Source organism: Acanthochromis polyacanthus, chromosome 10, assembly GCF_021347895.1.
Source record: "Acanthochromis polyacanthus isolate Apoly-LR-REF ecotype Palm Island chromosome 10, KAUST_Apoly_ChrSc, whole genome shotgun sequence".
NCBI lineage: Eukaryota > Metazoa > Chordata > Actinopteri > Pomacentridae > Acanthochromis > Acanthochromis polyacanthus.
In genome coordinates this window covers 14,941,517-14,965,291 of record NC_067122.1, presented here as the reverse complement: position 1 = coordinate 14,965,291, position 23,775 = coordinate 14,941,517, and the positions used below count along the sequence as shown (strand labels likewise).

At 41.2% G+C, this 23,775-nt stretch overlaps 1 protein-coding gene across 3 annotated transcripts in view; it reads right to left on the bottom strand.

Moving 5' to 3' along the window:
- Positions 1-23,775, bottom strand: part of drp2 (dystrophin related protein 2) — an 83,156-nt gene that overhangs the window by 3,081 nt on the left and 56,300 nt on the right. For 2 of the 3 annotated variants that reach the window (XM_051954473.1, XM_051954474.1), the window contains exons 9-18: positions 22,333-22,393; positions 19,451-19,512; positions 18,844-18,918; positions 17,184-17,385; positions 14,667-14,752; positions 12,584-12,741; positions 10,102-10,268; positions 7,725-7,836; positions 6,697-6,833; positions 4,388-4,453 (exon numbers count right to left, since the gene is read on the bottom strand). In XM_051954473.1, the coding sequence (XP_051810433.1) occupies positions 4,388-4,453; positions 6,697-6,833; positions 7,725-7,836; positions 10,102-10,268; positions 12,584-12,741; positions 14,667-14,752; positions 17,184-17,385; positions 18,844-18,918; positions 19,451-19,512; positions 22,333-22,393 (1,126 nt within the window). Of the gene's footprint in view, positions 1-4,387; positions 4,454-6,692; positions 6,834-7,724; positions 7,837-10,101; positions 10,269-12,583; positions 12,742-14,666; positions 14,753-17,183; positions 17,386-18,843; positions 18,919-19,450; positions 19,513-22,332; positions 22,394-23,775 lie in introns of those variants that run through there. The other variant, XM_022201778.2, reaches the window with a different exon arrangement.

Here is a 23,775-nt window from a genome sequence, read left to right as displayed (position 1 = left end):
TCGCTGTCACCTCTGGCTACTCCAGATACATGTAAAGCTTGCGCTTGAATGCACAAAACCATCCATTCTCAAGCGGCATTTAAAAGCACATATAGGAAGATATAATCTACAGCAGATATATACTGAAAGTGTTTGCATTAAAGCAGAAACCAGTTAATTCATCACAAGCAGCTACACATGTTGGTGACATAACAGCATATGTGATCAAAGGGTAGGTTTCACATTGATTGATGAATAACTACAGAGAACCAGCACACAAATGCAAATGTGCTTCAAGCTTAGTGGATGCCTATATAAATACATATGCACCCCTAGCCAATGTAAAATCACTGCAGCATTCAAAATACACTCAACCCGACACACCGTGCTGCATTTACCGTGCGCCGTCAGCTGAAAGAGTGAGGGATGGACAAGGAGGAGTGAGTGATATAGGGGCTGTCAGGCGCATCCACATTACATCCTATTTCTCTTCAGTTTCCAATGAGACCGTAACACAGAGAAATTTAGAATTTATCCATGTCCTGTTAGAGGAGGCCCGGCCTGCGAGCCTGACCGCTCGTAATTCAATCTGAGACACGATTCATCAGAGAGACTCGACGAACCTCGAGACTCAGCCAGGGACAACAGCAAACGGAGGGCAGAAAATAACAGCGTGGGTGTCTTGTGCGTACATGTGTGTTTAGTTCTCGAGTGAATGTAAATGGATGTGAGAGGAAATGAGAACCAGGGGAGAGAGCGAGGGCTGCAGAGGAGAAATCCTCACTGAGTTCTAAGAGGTTTATTATTATCTTCTTCTCATCTATCCTCTATAAGATGTCTGAGCAGTGATGATGATGAAAGGAATGAGGTCCTGCATAGGGGAAGGGCAAGAGATGCAAGGAGAGAAGAAGAGACAGAGGCTGTCTGTGGTTGACATAACTACATATCTGACTTTCCTAATCTCAAATATCAGATGCTCCATCTCCTCTAAGATAACTGGAGAAAATACATTAATGCAGTAGATTAACACATATACCCATCAGTGGCTGAAGGGCATTTTGACCCGCACAAACACCCGTATAATATGACATCCCACAGGAAGGATTTTGGGCACACTGACCTGCCAGCATTTCATCCAGTGTTTTGATGTCAGCTTGATTTTCCATTAGTGTTTTAACGTGGGCAGTGAGTTATGATTAATGCTGGAAATGAATTCAAATAAGAAATGCGCTTTCCTCTTTTTAATCCTATACGAAGTGACAGGTAGAGAGGCAAGGCAAGTAAGTATGAAAGAACGAGGAACTAAGAAGACGAGGGACGTCAATTCTGCATGCCGCCAGAGCACAGATAAAATACTCTCCACTGCTAAAATAAGGACTGTCTACTCCTATTATGTCGGTGCTCAGATCATGCTGGGAAACACGAGTGTGCTCCTGCTGTTGTCCTTTTTTATCGTGTCTAACGCACTACTGCTGATACTCATTTAGAGCCATTTAATTGTTTTATAGGCCTTAAAAATGACTACCGAGTTGGGTCGACACCTCTCTGATTTTGTCTCAGTAAACAACAAACTCTATAAACTTGACAGAAACAACTGAATGGCGACTTTGTTAGACTGTGTAGGCTTCTAAGCATAAGCCAATGCATTTGTCAACAAATATAACTCTTCCAATGAAACATTCATAACTGGAGTATATAATTAATTACTCAATAAATCATTAACACTCCATAAAAGAGCTCATAAAAGAGCTCATTTGTGAATCATAGAGCCAGACATGAACAGTGTGCTTTGGAGCATTTACTAGCGAGAAGGTTGAAAGGACAAATTTGCTGATATTCAGTTTTTTTCTTGTTACTACCAGTAAAGAGACTAAAAGTTGATGCTAATAGCAGGCTAATAACAGGTGTGTGCATCCAAAGTCTGATTTATGCATGTCTCTGTGCCACAGAGTTCCAGTGTTGTCTAAAAACTAAAAATAGTCACATTAGTGTTGCAGTGGGTGATGTTTTTCTTCATTACCAGTTGATGAGTAATGTAGTTTATTTAGCATTAATCCCACATGGACAATCCTGCTGCCAAAAATACTTGCAAACAAACCTGATCCATGATGAAAACAGTGGAATCGTGTATCCATCGACTGTTCAAGAAGATTTACAGCTTCAATAGAAACTTGACTGGCTTAGGGCTGACAGTCACAAGTTGGAAACAAATTCATACATTTAAACTGTTCTTACAATTCCACAATTTCTACAATTTCATTTAGCAGATGCTTTTATCCAAAGTGACGTAGATCTAAGTGTAGATACAACAGAGGCAGGTAAAGGATTTTTTTTTTTCTTTTTGCTGTCTGACAAGTACAAAGGTCCCCATACACCCATCAGTCACAACATTAAAACTACTGGCAGGTTAAGTAACACCGATTACCTCGTTACAGTGTCATCTGTTTAGGATGGAGATATATAAGGCTGCAAGTAAATTGTAAGTTCTTGAAATTGGAAGCAGCAAAATGGGCAGTATAAGGATCTCAGTGATTCTGAAACATGCCAAATTGTGATGGTTGAATGACTGGGTCACAGCATCTTTAAAACAGCATTGGAAACTACCAAAAATCGTCCAACAAAGGAAAAGGTCCAAAAAGGTCATTGAAGCCCAAGGCTTTATGATGCATGTGGGGGAGGGGGTGAAAGCTGGCCATGTGGTCTGATCTCACAGAGGAAATACTGTACCACAAACATGTGAAAACCTTGAATCTGGCTACAACAGAAAGGTGTCAGAACACAGAGCATCAGATGTCAGAGCGTGAATGCCGCCCTCAACCCATTGAGGAAATTGCCTACAATGGGCATGTCAGTATCAGAACTGGACCATGGAGCAGTGTGGCCTGCTCTGATAAATCACTTTTCTACATCATGTGGACGGCTGGCTGCGTGTGCATCATTTACCAGCGGAAGAGATGGCAGCAGGAAGCACTGTGGGAACACGGCAAGTCAGTGGAGACAGCATTGATGCTCTGAGCAATGTTCTGCAGGGAAACTTTGGGTCATGGAAGCTACTCAACCCTACCACCCACCTAAGCATTCTTGCCATGTACACACCTCCATGGTCACGGTATTCTCTGATTGCAGTGACCTGCTTCAGCTTACTCACTGCAAAAACAGTTCAGAAATGGTTTAAGGTGTTGGCCTGGGCTCCAAATCCCCAGATCTCAGTCTGATTGAATATCTGACTCCTTTACACTAAAAACAAGATGCTTGACAAACAAAGACGGTTTCATTGACACGTCATTTACTTTAGATAGCACTTCTAAAAAGCAGATCTCAACTGTGAGTTTTTCCCATTTTCATAGCAAACAGGAATTTTTTTGAAAAGGTTTTTCATTTTCATTCAATTAGACTGCAACACCATGTCCACCTTTCCACTTCCTCTAGTTTTTTTTGGTTTTTTATGAATGCTGCAGCTACAATCAGTGCACTGTGCTGGTTGAGATTCTTCTGAGTGGACGACGTAACTCAAGAGCTGTTTGAGGAAAACCGTAGTGCAATCAAAACAAATGGATATATGGAAGAGGATGTAGCAGAAAATGCATTAAACAAGAAAGAAGATAGGTTTAAAGTGGAGCTAGCAAGGTGCATCAAAGAGGCAAAAATAAATGTGTGGGTGGGAGACAATAGAAGAAAGGGATCAAAGATAAGAATAAAAAGAGAAAAAAGGCGAACAGAAAACAGGAGAAAGGGAAAAAGGAGAGATAAGAGGGGTAAAGAGGACAATTGTGCTGCTCTCACATTGGTGTGTTCCCTGGTTGGCAGGGTGTAAAGCAGTTGTGTGTAAGAGCCTCAGGAAAGTAATACACAATGGCATACTTGCCGGCGCGCACACAGTCCCATGCACACACTGCAGGCTCAGTGAAAAGGGATGCGTGTGTGTGTCCAGCTCTGCACTGTGGGCAGAGCTGCCAGGAGTGTGGGAGTCCAGCACTGTGCCCTGTTTATATCCTGTCAGACAGACGCTAATCCACACCGACAGCTCCCAGGTGACCAATGGGCTCACTGCCCTCGCAAGTGACAAGTCGCTAGGCACGCTGGACCCCACTGACCTCCACACACACAGACACATGGACAATAACCACAAACTGTTATGTGTGTGTGTGCCAGCATGTGTTTCTGTGGAGAAAGAGAGTGAAGGAAACTCCAGGGCAGCACAGCCTCTATGCTGGCTGGAGTACAGAGCACAGCGCAGCCAAATCAATACCTCAATCAGTGTGTGGCAAAGACTAACGGGTGAGAAAGCCGAGTAGGAGCGGGTTGGAGTGAATATACGCAAGAGGTGGGGGGGACTTGGAGAGAGCGAAAGAGGGAGAGACTCAGTTGTAATTATTTGATTTATAGCACCGTGCAGCCGGGCACATACCTGCTGGCATAATGTTCAATCCTGCTGTGTGTGTCTGCATGGGGCAGCTTGGGTGAGGAGCAGGGTCTAGGAACAAAAAGAGCCAACATCAATGCTTCACGAAACATTTCGAACACTCTGAATGTGTGGGTGGAGAAAGGACAAATCTAATCTCCATGACATGCGTATTGCAACAGTCAACAAGAGGTTTAATTATTTACAGCGAAAACTCTGCTTTTAGATTTGCACAGTGGTCCAAAGTAACCATGCACATTTTAAAGCACAATTCTGAGGGATTTGTACTGCACTTGATTTTAATTGTATGCCACTTTATCCCTGTGAACCCCAAAACATGCTCGTGACACACTTTAGAAATAGTGTGAAAATCACACAAAATTGTAAAGACAGATTTTTAGAAGTCTGACTTCTAACTTCCTGATGGTCAATGAACTATTCATCTGTGATGTGCCAATCTGCCAGGAAAAAGTGATTAAAAGCAACTAAATCTCCGCTGAAAATCTGGATACTTCCTCAAAATCTATAATTTCACCGAAAATAAGCTACTTGCACTAACTAGATTCTGTTAAAAAAAAAACAGAAACAAAAAAAAATGCTAAATATCATACACTCCTCATCACAGTCAAAAAGTTTTTATTGGTTCAGCTGTAACCAACAAAAATAACACATTTACAGGAGTTTTAGGATGAACTGCAGGCTGTGTTTATGCAGAGCAGATAGGAGACAGAGCATCGAAAGAAATTTAAAAATGTGAGTAGTAAATATAATATGTAGCATCCTTCATTGGCATTTTCTTTTCCATTTTTGTAAATTCAATAAAGAAATTCAACTGTAGTTTTTTTTTTTTTTTTTTTAGGATTTACAGCATTGCATCAGAGTCATACTACCAATGGAATTCTTTCTACTTTCCACAGAGGTGCAGGATTTTATATTGCAGTAAAAAAAATGAGTATACAGTGACCAAAAAGGTAACAGGAGCAAACAGGACACTGTTGTGAATTCAGAGGGCTAAACTTATACATCACAGTGTCACTCTATTTGAGAGCTTTGGTTTGGTTACTTTACTGATTGTACACAAGGAATATGTGATGGTTTAGCATTATGATGCCTTTTTATTGATTAGTCTCACCATCCCAACCTCTTGTGAAGCTTGTGTTTAGGCTGCATTAGTTATAGATGTCCCTCCTGCCTGTAATCAAACCGAGGGAAATCTGCTGCATGATGTTTGATAATGTATACAACGATCTATACATTGTGGATATATCACATTGCAACAACCAATCACAGTTCATATTTTTAGAGAAAACTATTATGTGGGCACACAAATGTCTACATTGCCACTGTCGATTTAATGTTACAAAGACAGGACCTCACCTCATTAAAAAGCTCTTATTCTAACCATGCACTTCAGATCTAATCACTTCACCCTCAGCTGTTTCATCTGTTAAGGCACTAATTTGAACTTTGTGTTGGTTGTTGCACAGAAATCCCTTCATCTTTAACTCTAATAACTAGAGTATTTGAGGTTGTACAAGGTGGCCAAAACAGTCATGATCAGTAAAAGCAGGGATACACACGAATTCCTCATGGGTACTGTTGCAGCCTTGAGCAATACTTCATGATGATCTTGTGGATTTTATTCTCGTTGCTCTTTGGTTTGTACGAGACCCACTCATGTGAACAGTGCACCTGAGCCAGACTGAGATCACAGGTTTAACAAAATGTTGATTCTGTACACAGAGCTGTCCCTTTTACCCATCTCAGGCAGTCAGGATGGTGCTTGGCCCACAGTTTGCATGAGTGTAACTGAGAAAAAGTGAGAGATATATGACGTCAGAACAGAGAGACTGTGTGTGTGTGTGTGTGTGTGTGTGTGTGTGTGTGTGTGTGTGTGTGTGTGTGTGTGTGTGTGTGTGTGTGTGTGTGTGTGTGTGTGTGTGTGTGTGTGTGTGTGAGTGTGTGTGTGTGTTCTTGTACTTGCTACATGGTGAGGACCATTTTCTACATTTAACTATCAAAGTGAGGACATTTTTACAAAGTGAGGACATTTTGGCCGGTCCTCACTTTGAAACAGCCATGTTTGAGGGTGAAGACTTGTTCTTAGAGAACAGGTATGAATTGAGGTTTGGTTAAGGTTAGGGTAAGGATTAAGTTTAGGCAATCAGTTGTGATGGTTAAGGTTAGGGTAAGGCTCTAGGAAATGCATTACGCCTATGGATGTCCTCACTAAGATAGAAGTACAAACATGTGTGTGTGTGTGTGTGTGTGTGTGTGTGTGTGTGTGCGTGCGTGCGTGCGTGCGTGTGACTCACGTCTCTGAGCTCTCAGCTTCCAGCACTGATTGCACTGGCAGGTAACCTCTCTGTGGGTGCTTGGTGAAGTACTGCTTTGACCTGAACTTATTCTTCAGAGTCTTGGCGAAGTCCCTCATCTTCTCTCCCGAGGTTGTCTGCGGTGTGATTTAATAGTCGACGGGGTCGGTGGGTGGAGGAGGGGTGACAGGTGGCAGGCATTGGATGGGTGGAAGACAAATTGCATTGCGTTAGAGTTACTGGAAATGTTGCTTTCCTCAAAGTTACCTCATGTAAAGTTTGTCCACACTGTCTTGAAGCTGGTTTTTTTTTTTTTTTTTTTTTTTTTTACTTCTAACTTTTTGGTCCCGCGGCTTTTTAATATACTTTCTGCTGCTCTCTCTCTGGCTCTTATCCCATTCGTACCTTTGTTCATTCTGTTTAAAATCTTTTCTCTCTCTGCAACTCTCTATTTCCTGCTCTCTCTATCTTAGCACAAATCTATGGGCGCCTGCCTGGCTGCCCGACTTTTGAAAAAAATGTAGCTTGCTAATATAAAATATTGTCCATTGAAAAAAGAAATCATTGTACAGATGGCCCTTTGCCATATTTTACAGCTTGGAATTGATTAGAGATTTAATCTGGCACCATCTCAGTACACTCCAGCACTTCAGCTACAGTGCAACAGCTACTCATTAGAATGAACTTGACTCCAGTGACTGTGTGTGAAATCGCTTAAGACTTGGGTTTTATTGAGGCTTTGTGCACAATGTGTGCTCCAGATAGCACTTTATGTGTGCATTACTTGAGCCAAAGCTGAGTGGTGCTCAGTCTCTGCATACTAAAAGTCTTGAAGAGGCTGTTTAAGCATATTTTAACAGCACACATTTAAAGACGACAGAGACCTTAGAGTGGAGGGAAGCCTAATCTATGTCTAGCAGTGGGACTGAGCAGATTCTATGTTTTTCTTTTGAGTAAAGATGAGCTTCATCCATCCCTGGAGACTTGAATTTGTATTCAGTTGAAGGACTACGTAATGTTTGCCTTACTGGGGTGTAGTACTCCATGATGGGGTAATGCAGCTTCTTTCCCTTGGTCGTGCGGCCGGTTAGAAAACATGTCTGGCAGATGTCCACATTGAACTGCTTCAAACTGCGATACCTGTCAAGATCAATATGACAGAGAGGCTCAACTGATGTTTGCAAGAGAAGTGGATAAAGCAGAGTTGCTCTGTGAGTGACCTTCTGCAATTCATGCTGCGGGCACATAGATCTATTGACAGAATAACACTGAGGAGACTCCATTACCTTTTGGGGACAAAAAAAGCCCTTGCAATATAAATTATTAAGGTTGATACTGAAAACTTGGTTTAATGTTAAAGGGGAACTTCGGTTTTTTTCAACCTGGAGTCTGTTTTCATATGTCGTTTCATACATGTGAGTGATGGAGAAATTAATTTTCGAGTGGAGCGTTAACCTTAAAGAAAATTCATTTCTCCATCACTCACATGTATGAAATGACATATGAAAACAGACCCCAGGTTGAAAAAAACTGAAGTTCCCCTTTAAGGTTAACATTAAGTTTAGATTAAGGTTAGGTTCTCCAGGAGAAGAATATACTGTCCATTTATTGATAGAAACGTGTGCATGTATGCAGATTTAGTCGGATGCATGGATTGTAATTAGTAAATGTAATTTTTAAAATTGATAATGTATTCTAATTGCTTTCATCTATGCGCTTCCTCCTCAATATATGATTTTGAGGTCTTTTTCAGTTTTTCATTACATAGATTTAATGTCAGTTCTTTTTCTGTGCCAGATTTCACGAAGATGAAAAATATCACACAATAAAAGAAAAAAGCATCAGCTCACTACATTCAGAGCAATATTATTTTCCTAAGAAAAACTTTCTGTCAAGGACATTCAAGCATGACCCAAGAAGCTCGCCTCAATAAATGAATATTATTGTGTACACTGGAGTATGCATCTGCTCCTTTTATTACCATTGGTATTATACACTGTATCTTTGTTCTGGCATCTCAAATAAGCTGGCAAGCTGAGGTTCTTATATGTAAAAACAAGAATTACTGCTGCACAGCCATACACCTCCAGTGACCAGAAAAGATGCTGTTTACATCCATGTCTGTCCCGATTCTTAACATATGTGTAGTGAAAACTTTGAAGAGTCAGTAAAGCAGATTCCGATCAAATACAAATTTGTTTCCAGAGAAGCTACGAATTCTGAAAGGTTGATGCTTCACACACACAATTTGAACCCAGCAACACCGAGAAGATCTATATAACTGAAACAATTTTAAGGTGGGAACTCAAATTTGGGGTCACCAACTCAGTATCAGAATAAATGTGAAACATGGTCCCAAATGAAGCTGAATATTGGCTAGAAAAGTAGTGTTTATGCACAACATTGACGTCTCAGTAAAGTTGACCTTTGGCCATAAGTCATCAAATCCTCATTTGATCACAGTTTGGCCTAATTAGCATATAAATTCTTGAGTTGTGGTCAAATTTGTGTTTCGTGAGCTCACAGTGACCTTGTACCCTCAAAATTTAATCAGTTCATTCTTGAGTCCAAGCGAACATTTATGCCAAATTTGAAGAGATCCCCTCCATGAGTTCCTCATGCAGCACATCACGTTCACGAGAAATGGGACTGACAGACGGACAACCAGACAAACACAGCTGCGGTTGTGTCCAGTGTAGAAGCCTAAAAAACAGAAAACACCAGCTGCCACTATAAAAACAATTTCATTGCTTCTCCTGTTTGCTTTTACAGTATTCCCACTGGTAATACTGTTCTTCTTGTTATTAACAAGCTGTAATTTGAGCACAAAACACCTTTTTTTGCATTCATATTATGTAATCACTACATCCTCTCATAATGCTTTAATCTATTTTTCATTTAACAATTTATGCCTTTAATATAGTGGTGAGTGAAGAGAGACAAGAAAGGAGATAAGACAGATGGAGGATGACATGCGGCAAAGAACAGTGGAATCTGACGGGTTATGAATGAGATGATGCCGAGACACCTTGTGATCTATACATTTTTACACTTTCACAGATAATATAGTGAAAACAGATCCCATGCTGATCATGTTTGGCACATCACAGGCACCAAACACTTTCAGGGTACCTAAAAGAGAATTTATTGCCCATGTTCTTTTGGGAGCAAAGAGAGATTTACTACAGCTTTGGAAAACACCTGAAACACCCTCAGTACAGCATTAACAAAATCACCTGTCTGGTACTTCCACTTTGTAAGAAACAGGTTTGTACTTGTGACTGTTATTGTTATTTATTACACTTTCATCTGCATTGTTGGTTTTCATTTTCTGTTTCCATATACAGTAAGTCTATGTACATAGCACCTCCATGCATGCTCATGGACCCACTCAGGCACGCCTACCTGAAGCCCTTGATGGGACATTGTTTGCAGACGTAGCATTTGGCCTGGTGCTTGGTCGACTCTGCAGCAGTCACGCGGTGGAGGACAGGCAGCCAAACCATCGACTGGGGCTCAAGGCTCATCCACTCCAGGAAGTGAGATACCTCAATGGCAGGTTTCCCTGGAGCCTGGAAAAGGAAGGTTGAAGGGAGGAAAGAAGTGCACAAGACTGTAAACAACCCAAATATAGATCAACAGCAGGCCAGGTACATAAAGTAAATAGAGAAGAAGGAGTGCCTTCTTTCCAAAGCTGGTTTTGCAGAGAGCTAAGACTGAAACACTGAATCAAAGAGAATAGAAAAGATAACAAGAGGAAATAGAGTGAAAGAAGACATACATCACTGTAGGATATCTTTTGCTTTTTGTTACTGCTGAAGCAATTCTAAATTAAAAAAAAAAACATTCATAAACACATATATTGTAAGCCTGTGTACACTATACAGTATGGTGTGTCTCCATGTAGTCCGTCTTTCAAAGAGACAGCTTGTTGAAAATTTCAAAAAGTGGGATAAAAAGGAAGTCAACCTAATAAAAGAATGACTTGCCAAGCGCTAAAAATCCGTGATGTGCTAAATTCTCATTAAGTCTGCATCAGAGATGCATTAAGAGGTTGATTTCCCTGGGGCTCCCTCCACTGCTCAAGCAGAGTAACATAATAAGTGTGTGTGTGTGTGTGTGTGTGTGTGTGTGTGTGTGTGTGTGTGTGTGTGTGTGTGTGTGTGTGTGTGTGTGCAGTGATCACACAGACTGTGAGGTGTACAGAGGTGTAGAGTCTCCTGGGGATGAAGGAGCTCCTCTCTGTTAGTAGAGTAGCCAGCTTCGCTCCATGTGGGAGGTCAAACAACAGTCCCCTGCATACGGAACACCTGGAACTGGCACTGACTATGCTGAGCACGCTGCTGCATCACAAAGCAGCCCACAGCAGATGGGATGTTTTAAACATCATTGGAAAAAATAGAGTGATAAAAATCCAGTTATCCAACAAAGCTCTGCGATTTCATGAACTACACATCCATTAAATGGCAAGTATTTGCCAATCAAGATGTAACGTACAACACTTCCGACAGGGTGTAAAACATTTACTGAAAACAGAGTTGTTCCCCAAGTTGAAAGTGACCTAATAACCTCTGCACGTACTGTAACACCTTCAGCAAAATCATATTATTCTGTGCAACTGCCTACTCAGCCTATTCTGTCTCTAGTCAATTTTATCTGCTCCTCCGTCAGCAGAGCTGAGCAGTCAGTGCCAATGTGAGGTGGCAGCAAACGCTGAACCCACATCTCCTCCGAATGATGTCACTCATTTCCAAGTCAAGTGATAAGCGGGCAAATGGGTCACCACCCAATTCGCATTACATGGATATCTCATCTGCACGTAAATGTCCTGACATGGAGCAAATGGAGAAAGGCACTGATTTTAATAGAGTGTGTATAATTAGACTCTGCTTTGAAAATGAGGGAATTAAGACTTTGCGTAGGCCGCCTTCCATAAAAGCTCTGACCTGCTCCTAACAACTCAGCAGTTATCCGGTGTTCATGAATCGAATGACACAAGTCAAAGTTCCTGTAACCAAGAACAATCAGACAAGTTCAGACACAATCAGCAGAAAACATCTCCTTAGTAGCTACTGGACTCTGTGACCTTACTTCACCATATCAATACTCCAGCAGATCATCCTCTAAAAGCAACTTTCCCATTAAACTTCTTAGATTTTACCGCCCATGTATAGTTAGTACATCACACATAACCGAACACTGACAGTGTTTATGCGCATTAAAAGTCATGTAATATTAATGCGATGTTTGTGAGGCAACACTGTTAATATATTTGGTGCAGTTGTGGTTTCTTTAGGTAGGATAATGAACTCTTCCATTTCCTGAAATGGGACATTTAGCTTCTCCTTCCTCTGTAGGAAGTTTCACTGTGCTGATGTCAGTAAAATGCAACTTTACAAAGCTGGCAGCTTCTTGGCATAGCACTCTTTTCATTAATTTAAGGCTTTTGATGGAAACCATCCAAAGGCAAATCATTTTTGTCATTTTTTAAGTTTCTACATTTAACATTCAGTGTTTATATCTGTACTGTCTTTTCTTATACAAGCTCTGTTCCAATTAGATGGGGGTTGGTTATAGTTTGCTACTATTCACTGATAGCGTGGCAGGTTTTACATAAAAACAACATGAATAGCCAAGTTTTCAAAGTGGCCTTCAAACTGCAATAAAGCTTGTATTTCAAACACGGAAACCGACACTACTTTGACACTTTGTGAATATCTTTGTGTAAAAAGACCATTATTATCCATATGAACATCACAGCTGCAGCAGTTGAGTCTTGCACCACTATTTTCTGATCAAGTAAACACACAACACATTCCAGGCAGATTTCATTTGCTGTTTTACATACTATTCATGTGCATAGCAACGTGTGTAACCACGTCCTCACCATGCGAAAGCAGCTTCGAACACTCGGTTCTACATTGCTGCCACCGAAAGCAGCGACTTCACCCAACTGGCGGGGGATCTGGATGGCTTCGTGGAGCAGCAGGCTGAGGTGACGCTGGTCTGTCAGACCTCCAGAGCCAGAAACCTGACGGAATAAATCTGCACAACATACATGCAGTCATCAATCAATTATGCAATAACTAATCTGATTATACACAAGCAAGCGTAACAACTAACTGTGTGAAGTGCATGAAAAACAATTATTTGCATGTGCATTTCCGTCATATCTGCATTTTTCATACACATCTACAGCTCTTGAATACACATCTACAGCTCTTGACTGAAGGCATTAGTATTTCCTTCTACTGTTTCTTCTAGGCTTCAACAGGTTAAAAAAATAACAGTGTAACTTTAATGAGAATATAAAAATTGTATGATGAGCAACAGAACTGCAAAAATGTACTTGTTCATCTGTTTTATTCACAATATTCCTCAAATTTCAGACATAAAGCTCACCTAACCTAGTTTTTTGTGACATATAGACAGGGCTGAATCAGCATTAGTGGCATGGCTGGTCAGCTTGGAGATGAAAGAGCTGCATAAGAAGAGTCTTGTTAGGTTGTGAATGAGGCCTTTACCAAGCTAGCAGGTAGTCTGCCTGTCACCGAGTAGATGAATGCTGACAGGCGTGCGAGGGTCCTGCACAATGAGAGTATAAGCATCCCATGTATGCCCCTCTCCGTGTACTTTTTCAGCCCTACAGTGACGGCGCTTTGCTTTGACACTTGCATGCTAAATAGCCTCCTTCATATAGTCCTCATAACAAGAGCTCAGGTGTGCTTGACAATTTTAATGTTCTCACCGAGCCGTTTGATGGAGACAAGTTTGTGATATGTTTTATGGAGACACTATCACAGTATATTGGTCTATTACATCCTAAACGTGCAGCTTGCAGTGATGCAAACTGTGGGGTGACATATTTTACTCGGAACCAAAGTTGTGGACCAACTGACAAACACTGCAAGTGAAAAAAATATAAAATAAAGTCAAAATGTACATCTTCAACGACTTTTTTTTCTACCCCTCGATATTCAAAAAAATGTGTTTTTGTGGAAGAATATAAGAGGGCTAAAAATTTTTCTGATGTGAACATTAGAAGGAGAGGCCAGTAACAGAACAGTAAGTGGTACATGCCACATCATGACGGCAAATGTCACATAAAAGCAAGCAACTGAAGATGTAGCAACAAAAAGTCAGACTGAATCAGCAATTTCAGCATATTCCTTTCTTGAATCACAACTCACACTTTGACGATGATGGAATAAACACCCACCATCTGTATCTCAAAGCAGGTTGATGCAAATGCTTCAGATTTATTTGCAAATATTATTCCTGTGACGTCTTGAGTTGGCAAAAACGAGATCAGTCAGAGAAATGACAGACTGTTAGGGCCACCACATGTCTACCTGAACCCAGGAAAAGAGGGCTGACTCACCTCAGGGACTATTCAATTGAAGGCAAATCTGTTATGTTTCAGTCTTAGACCTGACACAGATGGTGTGTCAACGTGAATAATCCTGGCATGGGTTTGAGAGTGTTGTCTCAGATCCTGTATAAAGTATAAGCTGTTCCTGATCCAACTATCATCAATTCAAATGCTCACTCTCCATTTTTGCCTCTACTTATAGGACGACTCGTAAACTGGGGTTACAATAGAACAGTAAAAACATAGCTCAGACCAGAGTGGAGCAACAGTAAAATATTATAGCATAATTTATAATCCAAAAAGGATGATGGGAGCGCCGAAGCTCTTTGCTGGTCGACTTGTGAAGGGAAAAAAAATGAGTGAAAGCTATTGAAAGAGAGCGTACATGAATAGTGTCTTTGGCAAGCAATCCTTTTAATGCCACTGGTGTATTTTGTACGAGTAAAGAAAGCTTTTTCCATTATGGCACCACACTCATTTCCTCCATTAGACTAAGTGGATGTCTGTATGTAACAGTGGCAATCAGTGCCGTTTTGTTTTGGCTCATTGTTCGCCATTGAGGAGATGCATTAGGCACACGAGCGAACAACAGACTCACATTTGTACTTCTCCTGGACGTCTGCATTGCACAGGCTCACCAATCCCATCTTGAAGCTGAGAACTCGCATTTTGCCATTTCGAGCACTAGAGGAAAGAAGGCGAAGAAAATGACATTTTTTGAACGGTCAGTAATCTCAAATCATGGTGTACTGGGTCATGATAATATATTCATGCACAGTCTGAGCCCTTTTGGGAGGGACAAAGTGTGGAGGAATTACATGGGTCAAAGCAGTACAGTACAGGTCAGTGCAGACGTGAGAAATTGTATTAGAGCAACTTAAGGCACTACAGGGACTTGATGAATCGTCGTGTCCATGGGTTTGTGCCCAGAAGAGCAATAACAAGCTCATACACACCGCAATGTCATTTACAGACAAACACATGCATGCATACAGTGTAAACACACACATAAATCACACTCATATCCAGTGCTAGTGAAGCTCAAAAGTAGTGTCCCCTGCTAAATGAATAATCTGATCACTGGCCAGTAGCAAGGCCAGCGAGATGGACACATATGCACACATTAAATATATTTTCAGCTTGAAAAAAAAAAAAAACGAATATGAGGAAGTTACTTTGGAAAGACAGAATTTGAGAAGCAAACATCATCGCTGTCCACAGCTCCGGTTCCAACACGCCCTGGAAGAAGTGAGTGCCGAGCTGTGCAGCATTGGCAGAAACCAGGCTTATCGAATTAACATTTGAATCGTTAAGTGAGAAATCAAGAACATCACATTCATCAGAGAACATCAGATCAATGAAGTATGAAATTGAATCAAAGAGCGAGTTTAAATTTCCAGACCTGGATATTGCTTTGAATGTGTTCAAAAGCTTGGACACCATAGGGGACAGTTTTTTTTAAATTCACAAACGGATCAAAAGTAGTGAAAAATTACTCAGGCCAGACCAGTGGACTCAGGTTAAAAAAAGAAACTATAAGAACTCATAAGCAGAGTATGACTGGCACTTCCTTATTCGCATCCGGAGGAGTTCAAGAGCACATCGGGGAAGATGCACCCCAGGGCGGCTCCTCAGGGTGCACATCGCTCCTGCACACCCTCTCGAGGACGCACACGCACATACAGCTCACACACATCATCCTTTGACATACTGTGATGAACATTCACTGGCACAAACACAAATGCATGAATAAAAATGGACGCACAAACAAAAGCACACCTCGTTCACATTCCCTGCTGCTATTCATTAGAAAACAAAAAGCAATTACAGAAATTTATGCAGAGGGTAAAGTCTCTGATTGTCTCTCATTAGCAGCAAGTAGTTAGGAGCCATCGACCAAATTTACAGCACTTGTGGGGCTACTCCTGTATTCCTGCTTCTGTGCTATGGGGGGTTTCTCTTAGGAGACACAACAAAATAGTCAATCAGGAACAAAGATGAGTGAGTGTTGGTGTCAAAGAAGATTTGTGTCTACTGTGTCCCAGAGGGGCTGATTGGCCCTCTGCCTGGACATTGTTACTGGAGCTATAGCCGTGGTTTGACTCTTCATAGATGTCTGTACAACAAGCCATTGAACTGGTTACATCAATCTTAACATAATGACTTATATTAGCGTGAAAGTAGTAGTGTGAATAGCTACTTAAGCATCACATTTCTAGCATGCAACCTCTATAGATTCAGTGCTCATTTGGAAGGAAAACACCAGAATGAATGTGGCAGCCCAGATGTAAAATAACAAATCAAAATCTCATCCAACAGTGCGGGTGAATTCCATTAAACTCAATAGTCCATGTAAAATCTGAATTTCTCCCTCAGTCACAGACCAGGGTGCGACTCAGAAACATCATGCTCTGTTCATCTAGTGGCTGTAAGGTATAATGCAAGGACACTTACATTGCACTTTTGGAGCTCTGTTTATATTAAGCCTCGTATTGATCTTAAATTCTCCAGAATTTTTGCTATAAAATGAAACTTTATGAGCATTACGACAAGGCAAGGCAACTTGGTCAATACTAGTTTGGTTGGGTAATCTGGTGCTTACTTGTGTCTCAAACCAATAAAAATCATCAACAGAAATCTGGTATAAACTCCAACAACCAGTTTTCACATAGCCTTCAACTTGCTATATCTGGATTTTTTATTTGTTTATTTATTTTTAAACATTTGCAGTCTCTGTAAATCCTAAAAAAAAAAAAGACTGGCAAGTTTTATAACTACCTTGGATGATGGCCAGTGTGCCTTAGTCTTTGATCATTCGGTTTTTCAGTCTGCTGTATGATCAACACCCTCTACTCAGGAAAAACTGCAAAAATACAACACAGTTGAAAAGCTAATAATCTCTAGAGGTAAAGACATACTTCTCCCCAGAGTTGGTGGAGACTGAATAAGAGCAAAAAAGTGAAAAAATATTGGACTTCAATTTGTCGGGAGGCAAGAATCACAACTCCAAGGTGTAAAAGCTGGTGAAGAAATGTTACTCGATGCAGCTTATAGTGCTAATAGGTTTTAGGGAAACTTCTACTCTGGGGAGAACATTTCACCGCTGCTTACCCACCTGTCATAGACGTTGAGCAGCCAGTTGAGACACATATCAACACAAAGGGGAATGTTGACCAGGATGGACCTCTCCTCCTCCAGCCTCTCGTACAGAGCAGTCAGGCCATGAATCACCTCCACCACATCCATCACATGCTCTCCCTGCTGCAGCTCCTGCTCCCGAAACACCTCCACCAGGCTGCTCAGCGCCACCAAATCCACTAAACACAACACAGGAATGCATTAACGAACAAGAAAAATTAAACTCTTCTCTATTTTCCTGTGCATTTGGAAGTTTAATTGATTTTTGTGTCTGTTTTTGCAACATGTTTAATTGTAAATAAAGCCACGTACAGTGCATTTCTGATATGATACATGTTGTGTGTGATATGAATGTGTGAATTTAGTCATTCTCCTATAGCTCATGTGCACAAGCATGCATACAGATGTGCTAAAGCCTAAACACCTACGCTTATATACATGAGTGCACTTTCGCTTTCGAACACAAACGCACATAGACACACAGCAGGATCATCATCCTCACCTCAGCAAATGAGAGCACAAGCGACAGCGGTGCCTATTCACCCTTTTTGCCCACTTAAGCCCGACCAGATGTTTCAAGAGTAGTGACACAAATTTGATTTCGCTCTTCTAAACTAATTTGATGGCCCATCCCTAGGAGTGGAGCTAAAAGGGTGTCCGTTGATGCCAGGTATAATTGGATAGCACGATAATGAGGTAGAACAGAGAGAGGAGATAACAGGAGTGCTCTCAGCGTTTGGAGGGAATCACCTAAAAATGCATTTCTGATGGGCTCTTCTTCAGCAGTGCTCAGTCATTCACAACGCGTGAGAAGAGAAAGAGTAAGAACTCTGCAGTTATCAAGTCAGCCTGGCAATTAAATTCTGTAACGATATCAACTAGTAGACCAGAGGAGGGTGAGATAAGAAAGTGGGCAAGAGACAGAAAGTGGGAAAGTCACTGAAAGAGGTTTTTCAGAGCATGCTGAGTTCTTATTACAGCAACTCGTGACATGGAAGGGAGGGAAGGTTGCAGGAAGGTTACAAGAGAAAGTAGAGTAGGTAAAGAAAAAGGAGGAACACGAATAATAAAATGTGCAAAACCAACCACTTTCAGGGTCTCATATAAGCAGATTTGAGGTCAGGAGGTGTTTGAACACTCAAAATGTTGGAAATGAAGTAGATGTTAGGAAGAAGAAAAAAGAGAAGGAGAGTGAAAGAAGGTAGGGCCATGTTGGAGGTAGAGGCCCTGAAGGGACACACAATCAAGCTTCAACCATGCAGCAAAAACTAATTGCCTTCGATTTTGTAACTCAAATGGACCAATTAATAGCTAATTATCCAGCATGCTAACGATGCAGGCCATGATGAAAATGAGCAAGGGATCTGGTAGTTGAGGAGCTCTGGTGGCTCTAGTGACATTTCAAAGTCAATAGCAGAAAGTATTTTCCGACTACTTATCCAAGAAGTTAGAAAGGAGAGATGATTCTTTGTCCAACTGAATAAAGAAATGTGCCACAGCTAATCGTTGTATCTCATTCCCCAAGAAAGCTTGTCATAGTGGATTACTGATGGTGCAGGATATCAGTTTATCACTTAACAAGCCATTCCTGTGCTGCCACAGAGGAAAAAAAATCATCAGTGAAACACTGTACGTACGTCTCAGAGCCTTCTGAACTCGACGCAGTTTCATTGCTGTTCTGTACGCCGAGAACTTGATGTTGTTCAGATCCGCTAATGGAAGCAGAGAGATAGAAAGAGATTAGAGAGATGAGAGAAAACAAACCCATCCTGCACCACTCCACCCAGCTACTGAGGAATTAGCCATCGCTATCCGCTCCCCCTGTTTATCACATCATTGCAGAAGTCATTAGTCGTTTACTAGATTACTAACATCATCTGTGCATGTGTCTATGCCCATGCATGTACTTATCCAGCTGAGCATGTGTATGCGACAGGCTGCCTATCTCCCCTGCAAGCTCCCTGCATCAAATCAGATTAACAGTAAAACACACGATGTCGTTTAATCACAATTAATTAAAGGCTAAGCGAAAAGCAATCACAGCGCTGGCAAATTGGGCCTCATAGGTTAATGACAGTAGCGATGTAATCCCTAAGGTGTTTGAAATACAGGTCCCTTAATGAGCTGTGTGACACAGCCTTCAAAGCAGAACCCCATGTGGCGCCATGCTACTGGTGCTGCTGCAGCCCAGTGGGGGTGCTGGGTGACAGAGCGCGAGGGTGCTTTAATTGTGTTCTTACTCACCCAATGCTTGATACAGTTCTGTCATCTTTGGATGATCCCAGCACGTCGTCTGGGCCTGATGGCTGTCAAAAAGAAATGAAACAAAGGGGGAGGATTTCAAGAAGCAGGCAGGAGTGGAGGTGCACATTTTTCAGGTCAGAGAGATCAAGGCAAAGACAGAGATTTTAGACCTGGAAAGTGCAGACATGCGTCAAACATGATGAAGGGTTCACAGTCAGGCATTAAAGTTATGTCACACTACTGTTCTTGCTGGAGATATACTGACAGCGACTTAAAAGACTTCAGTCAGAAGTATGAAATGAAATCCAAGTCATGCCGGCAGCAAAAACATACATTTACACCACCTTCCTGTCCCACAACTAGCTCTCTGGGAACATTCACAGAATGTACCATCTATGATATAGATCCAATAAAAAGGACAGAAAAATACACGAGAAACCCCAAAGAAGGAACTCTGCCAGGACCAAGGGGCCTTTGAGGGCAGCACTCATCATTTTACCTGTGGGAGCACTCATTGATTGGTACCCAGTGGAGTGCTATTCAGATATTACTTCTGTCCTCACTAGAATAGTCATACAGCCCATAAAGAGCTGACTAGCAGCCTTAAATAAGACCCATGTGGTTTCGTTGCAACGATTAATAAAATCATCTGCAGAGGAATGAACAGTAAATGCTTGCACATTTACAATCCTGAACACAAACGTATACCTCCCTGCATGAACACGCACCTTAAGAGACATCACAGTTCATTGACAAAACCAGTAGCGCTTTGAAGGGAAAGAGTATTGATGAGGTACACAGATAAACAGATCAGTACTGAGGCAAATAGGCCTCACGGTAGCTTAATAGAGTTTCTTTTTGAATCCCTCAGTATTTATCCCCACTAACAAATGTTTGGGCAAAGCAAAGATGTTTTAAAATGTGAATAAATATGTGCTGAACCATCAATAACAGTTTATTATAATCTACACTGTTGAATCTGCTCATCTGAATGACACATTATCTCACAATGAAACAGACAAACTATTTTTTTTTTACTTATAATTGTTATAGATAAGAAAACTTTCCCATGATTCATCCCTAGATTTAAATTATTTCTAAACTTCTTTGTGGTCAGAGTAGATTATATTGTAAACAGTTATTATACAGGAGGAAAAAAAAGATGAATCTAGGTTTGGGTAGGATTTTGTTGTTGAAGGTGTATTTGCTTTAAAAGCTAAATGAAGACCTCTTAATGCCACCCACATCTCTGATTTCTTTAGCGATTTAAAAGGCCTGGTGCCCTCACTGATGGATTTCGTTTCCAGCTGGAAAAACAAGATGTCTTCTTTATGTGCCACAAAAATAATGACAAGTGTGGATAACATAGCCAAAGTTAAAATAGATAATAAAGATTTTTGTGATTTGCACTGCAGATTTATATGGTGTCTGATGTATTTGGGGTAGATTCATCAAACACTCCTGATTGGTCATTGCAGCATAACCTCCACATCAAGAGAGTAAAGCCCAATGTAAGTGTAATGTTAGAGCAAAATCAGAAAGGTAATCCAGTCAGATTATCAAGTTATGACAATAATAGCCATTAAAGATGGGTTAGGCAGTATACTTTTGGGCAACACTGGACAAAAATTACACATCAACCTGTCAGCATGTTCTATTTCAAGTGATCTGAGAGTAAAGTAGACTTCTGTACACTGTTTTGGCTTTGTTTTCAGCCTTTACTAAATCGGTCTCGTAACGGGAGATTTGAGTCAAATACGGGTGTTTTCGCCCGGAGCAGATGAGATGGTATAAAGAGCAACAAAGTCTACAGTGAAAACAGAATGCAGTGGCAAAGTAGGTTAGATGGAGGAGTTTCTCTTGGGAGTGCAGAGATTGAATCCCATGTAAAGCCAAACATGACTGTTGACTTTTAGCTTGACTATCTTCACATTTTTGTCTGGTGGAAGGAACTGTGACAGTTTTTGTTTGTTTGTTTGTTTTTGCACTTACAAGATTTCGGTCTACACTAACTTTAATGCTTCACTGTCTTTTTGAAATGGCATCATTGGAACAAGCTGTACTCTACAGCCCTACCCCCTACTGGGCTGTATCGACGTGAAAAAAACAAAAAAAAACAAAACCAAAGTGGAATAATTCAGGATCACCTAGTCAGCCAGTTACAGTAGGTTTAAATAGAAATATCAGAGTTCAGTGAAGTTTGGTGTGGAGCTGTGAAAACCAAATGATTTTAACTCACTGGCTTTAAATCCCAATTAATTTCTGCCAGACTGGCTGTATTTGGATGCAGAGTTTAAGAGGAGTTACAATGGCTGAACTATTTATGTTTGAGCTGTCTAATGATTTGTTTAATCTCTGGTATGGTTGAATTCCTGGTCGGTTGAGTTTCACTTAAAGCAGTTATTGACCCATTCTACACTATGGAGGGTATGTTTCACCATTGTTGGAGTGGTGTTTTATTTGTTGTGTCTTAAATAAAATGGAATCTTCTAGCTTTGCCTCTGTGTCTTTTTTCTTCTAGTGTTCCATTCACAATAGAATTGCACAAAATAATGGTACCTTTCTCCTCCTTTGTCAGCATTGCAGAAGACTGAACTTTATTGGAAATGTTCATGAACAACAATAACTGTGGTTTCAGGCTTATTTATAGTGTAAGCAGCGATGTCATGGCTTGTCTGTTGATCCGTACAAAGTGCTGCAAGGCCCATTAAAATGTGTAGTGGGAGTTAAAACATTGTACAAAAGGTGCACTGTGTCTACTCAGCTTTCATCATTACAGTTTGTACAAAGAAAGAGAAATTACCCACTTTAATCCAGCCACTTAACCTGCCATGAAAAAAGTACATTCACTTCCACAATGCAGACCCGGATGTTGCACTTACTTGATGTAGTAGGGCACTTTGTTCGGGGAGATGGCACGCTCCCACGGTATCTGCACTGAACCTGTGCAAACACACACAGACAAAATCAATTTCAAAATAGGCATGTCATGGATGAAAAGCCATTGTACACAATGTCCCTGACAGCATTTCCAGACACCGTGGCCATTCAGACCTTAACAGAGCTGCTCCGATGTACAACAGCCGCAGTAAAGCCAAAGAGACAACTCTATTGTGTGGGGTTTCCACAGAGTGTTGGTTTGTTTGGCCTGGCCTAATAGAATATGGGAGGTAGAGGAGTCGCTGACACAAGATGACTGTAGCATTTTAACCGGCCTCTGCACTGAACCGCAGGGGGTTCAGTTTGGAGCATCAAAGAGGACAGGCTGCATTAGTAGAAGCGATAGGCTAACAGCACTCTGACACAAAGGCACACATGCAACACTATACAAACATGTAATGCCACTGTTCATTACTGTACTGTGACATGACACAACGCAGACTTGCATGTTGATGCCTGTAATATGTGAAAAATACACAGACATATACAGGTAAAAGCCAGAAAATTAGAATATTTTCATAAACTTGATTTATTTCCGTAATTGCGAACAAAAGGTATAACTTTTACATTATATGTAATCATTGCACGCAGACTGATGCACTTCAAATGTTTATTTATTTAATTTTGATGATCATAGGTGGCAACAAATGAAAATCCGACATTCCGTGGGTCAGAAAATTAGAATATTACCTGAGGCCAATACAAAAACAGGATTTGTAGAAATGTTGGCCAACTGAAAAGTATGAACGTGAAAAATATGAGCATGTACAGTACTCAATACTTGGTTGGAGCTCCTTTTGCCTCAATGACTGCATTAATGCGGCGTGGCATGGAGTCGATCAGTTTCTGGCACTGCTCAGGTGTTATGAGAGCCCAGGTTGCTTTGATAGTGGCCTTCAGCTCTTCTGCATTTTTGGGTCTGGCATTCTGCATCTTCCTCTTAACAATACCCCACAGATTTTCGATGGGGCTAAGGTCGGGCGAGTTGGCTGGCCAATTGAGTACAGAAATATCATGGTCCTTAAACCAGGCACTGGTAGATTTGGCACTGTGTGCAGGCGCCAAGTCCTGTTGGAACATAAAATCCCCACCTCCATAAAGCAGGTCAGCAGCAGGAAGCATGAAGTGCTCTAAAACTTGCTGGTAGACGGCTGCGTTGACCTTGGATCTCAGGAAACAGAGTGGACCGACACCAGCAGATGACATGGCACCCCAAACCATCACTGATGGTGGAAACTTCACACTAGACTTCAGGCAACGTGGATCCTGTGCCTCTCCTGTCCTCCTCCAGACTCTGGGACCTCGATTTCCAAAGGCAATGCAAAATTTGCTTTCATCAGAAAACATAACTTTGGACCACTCAGCTGCAGTCCAGCTCTTTTTTT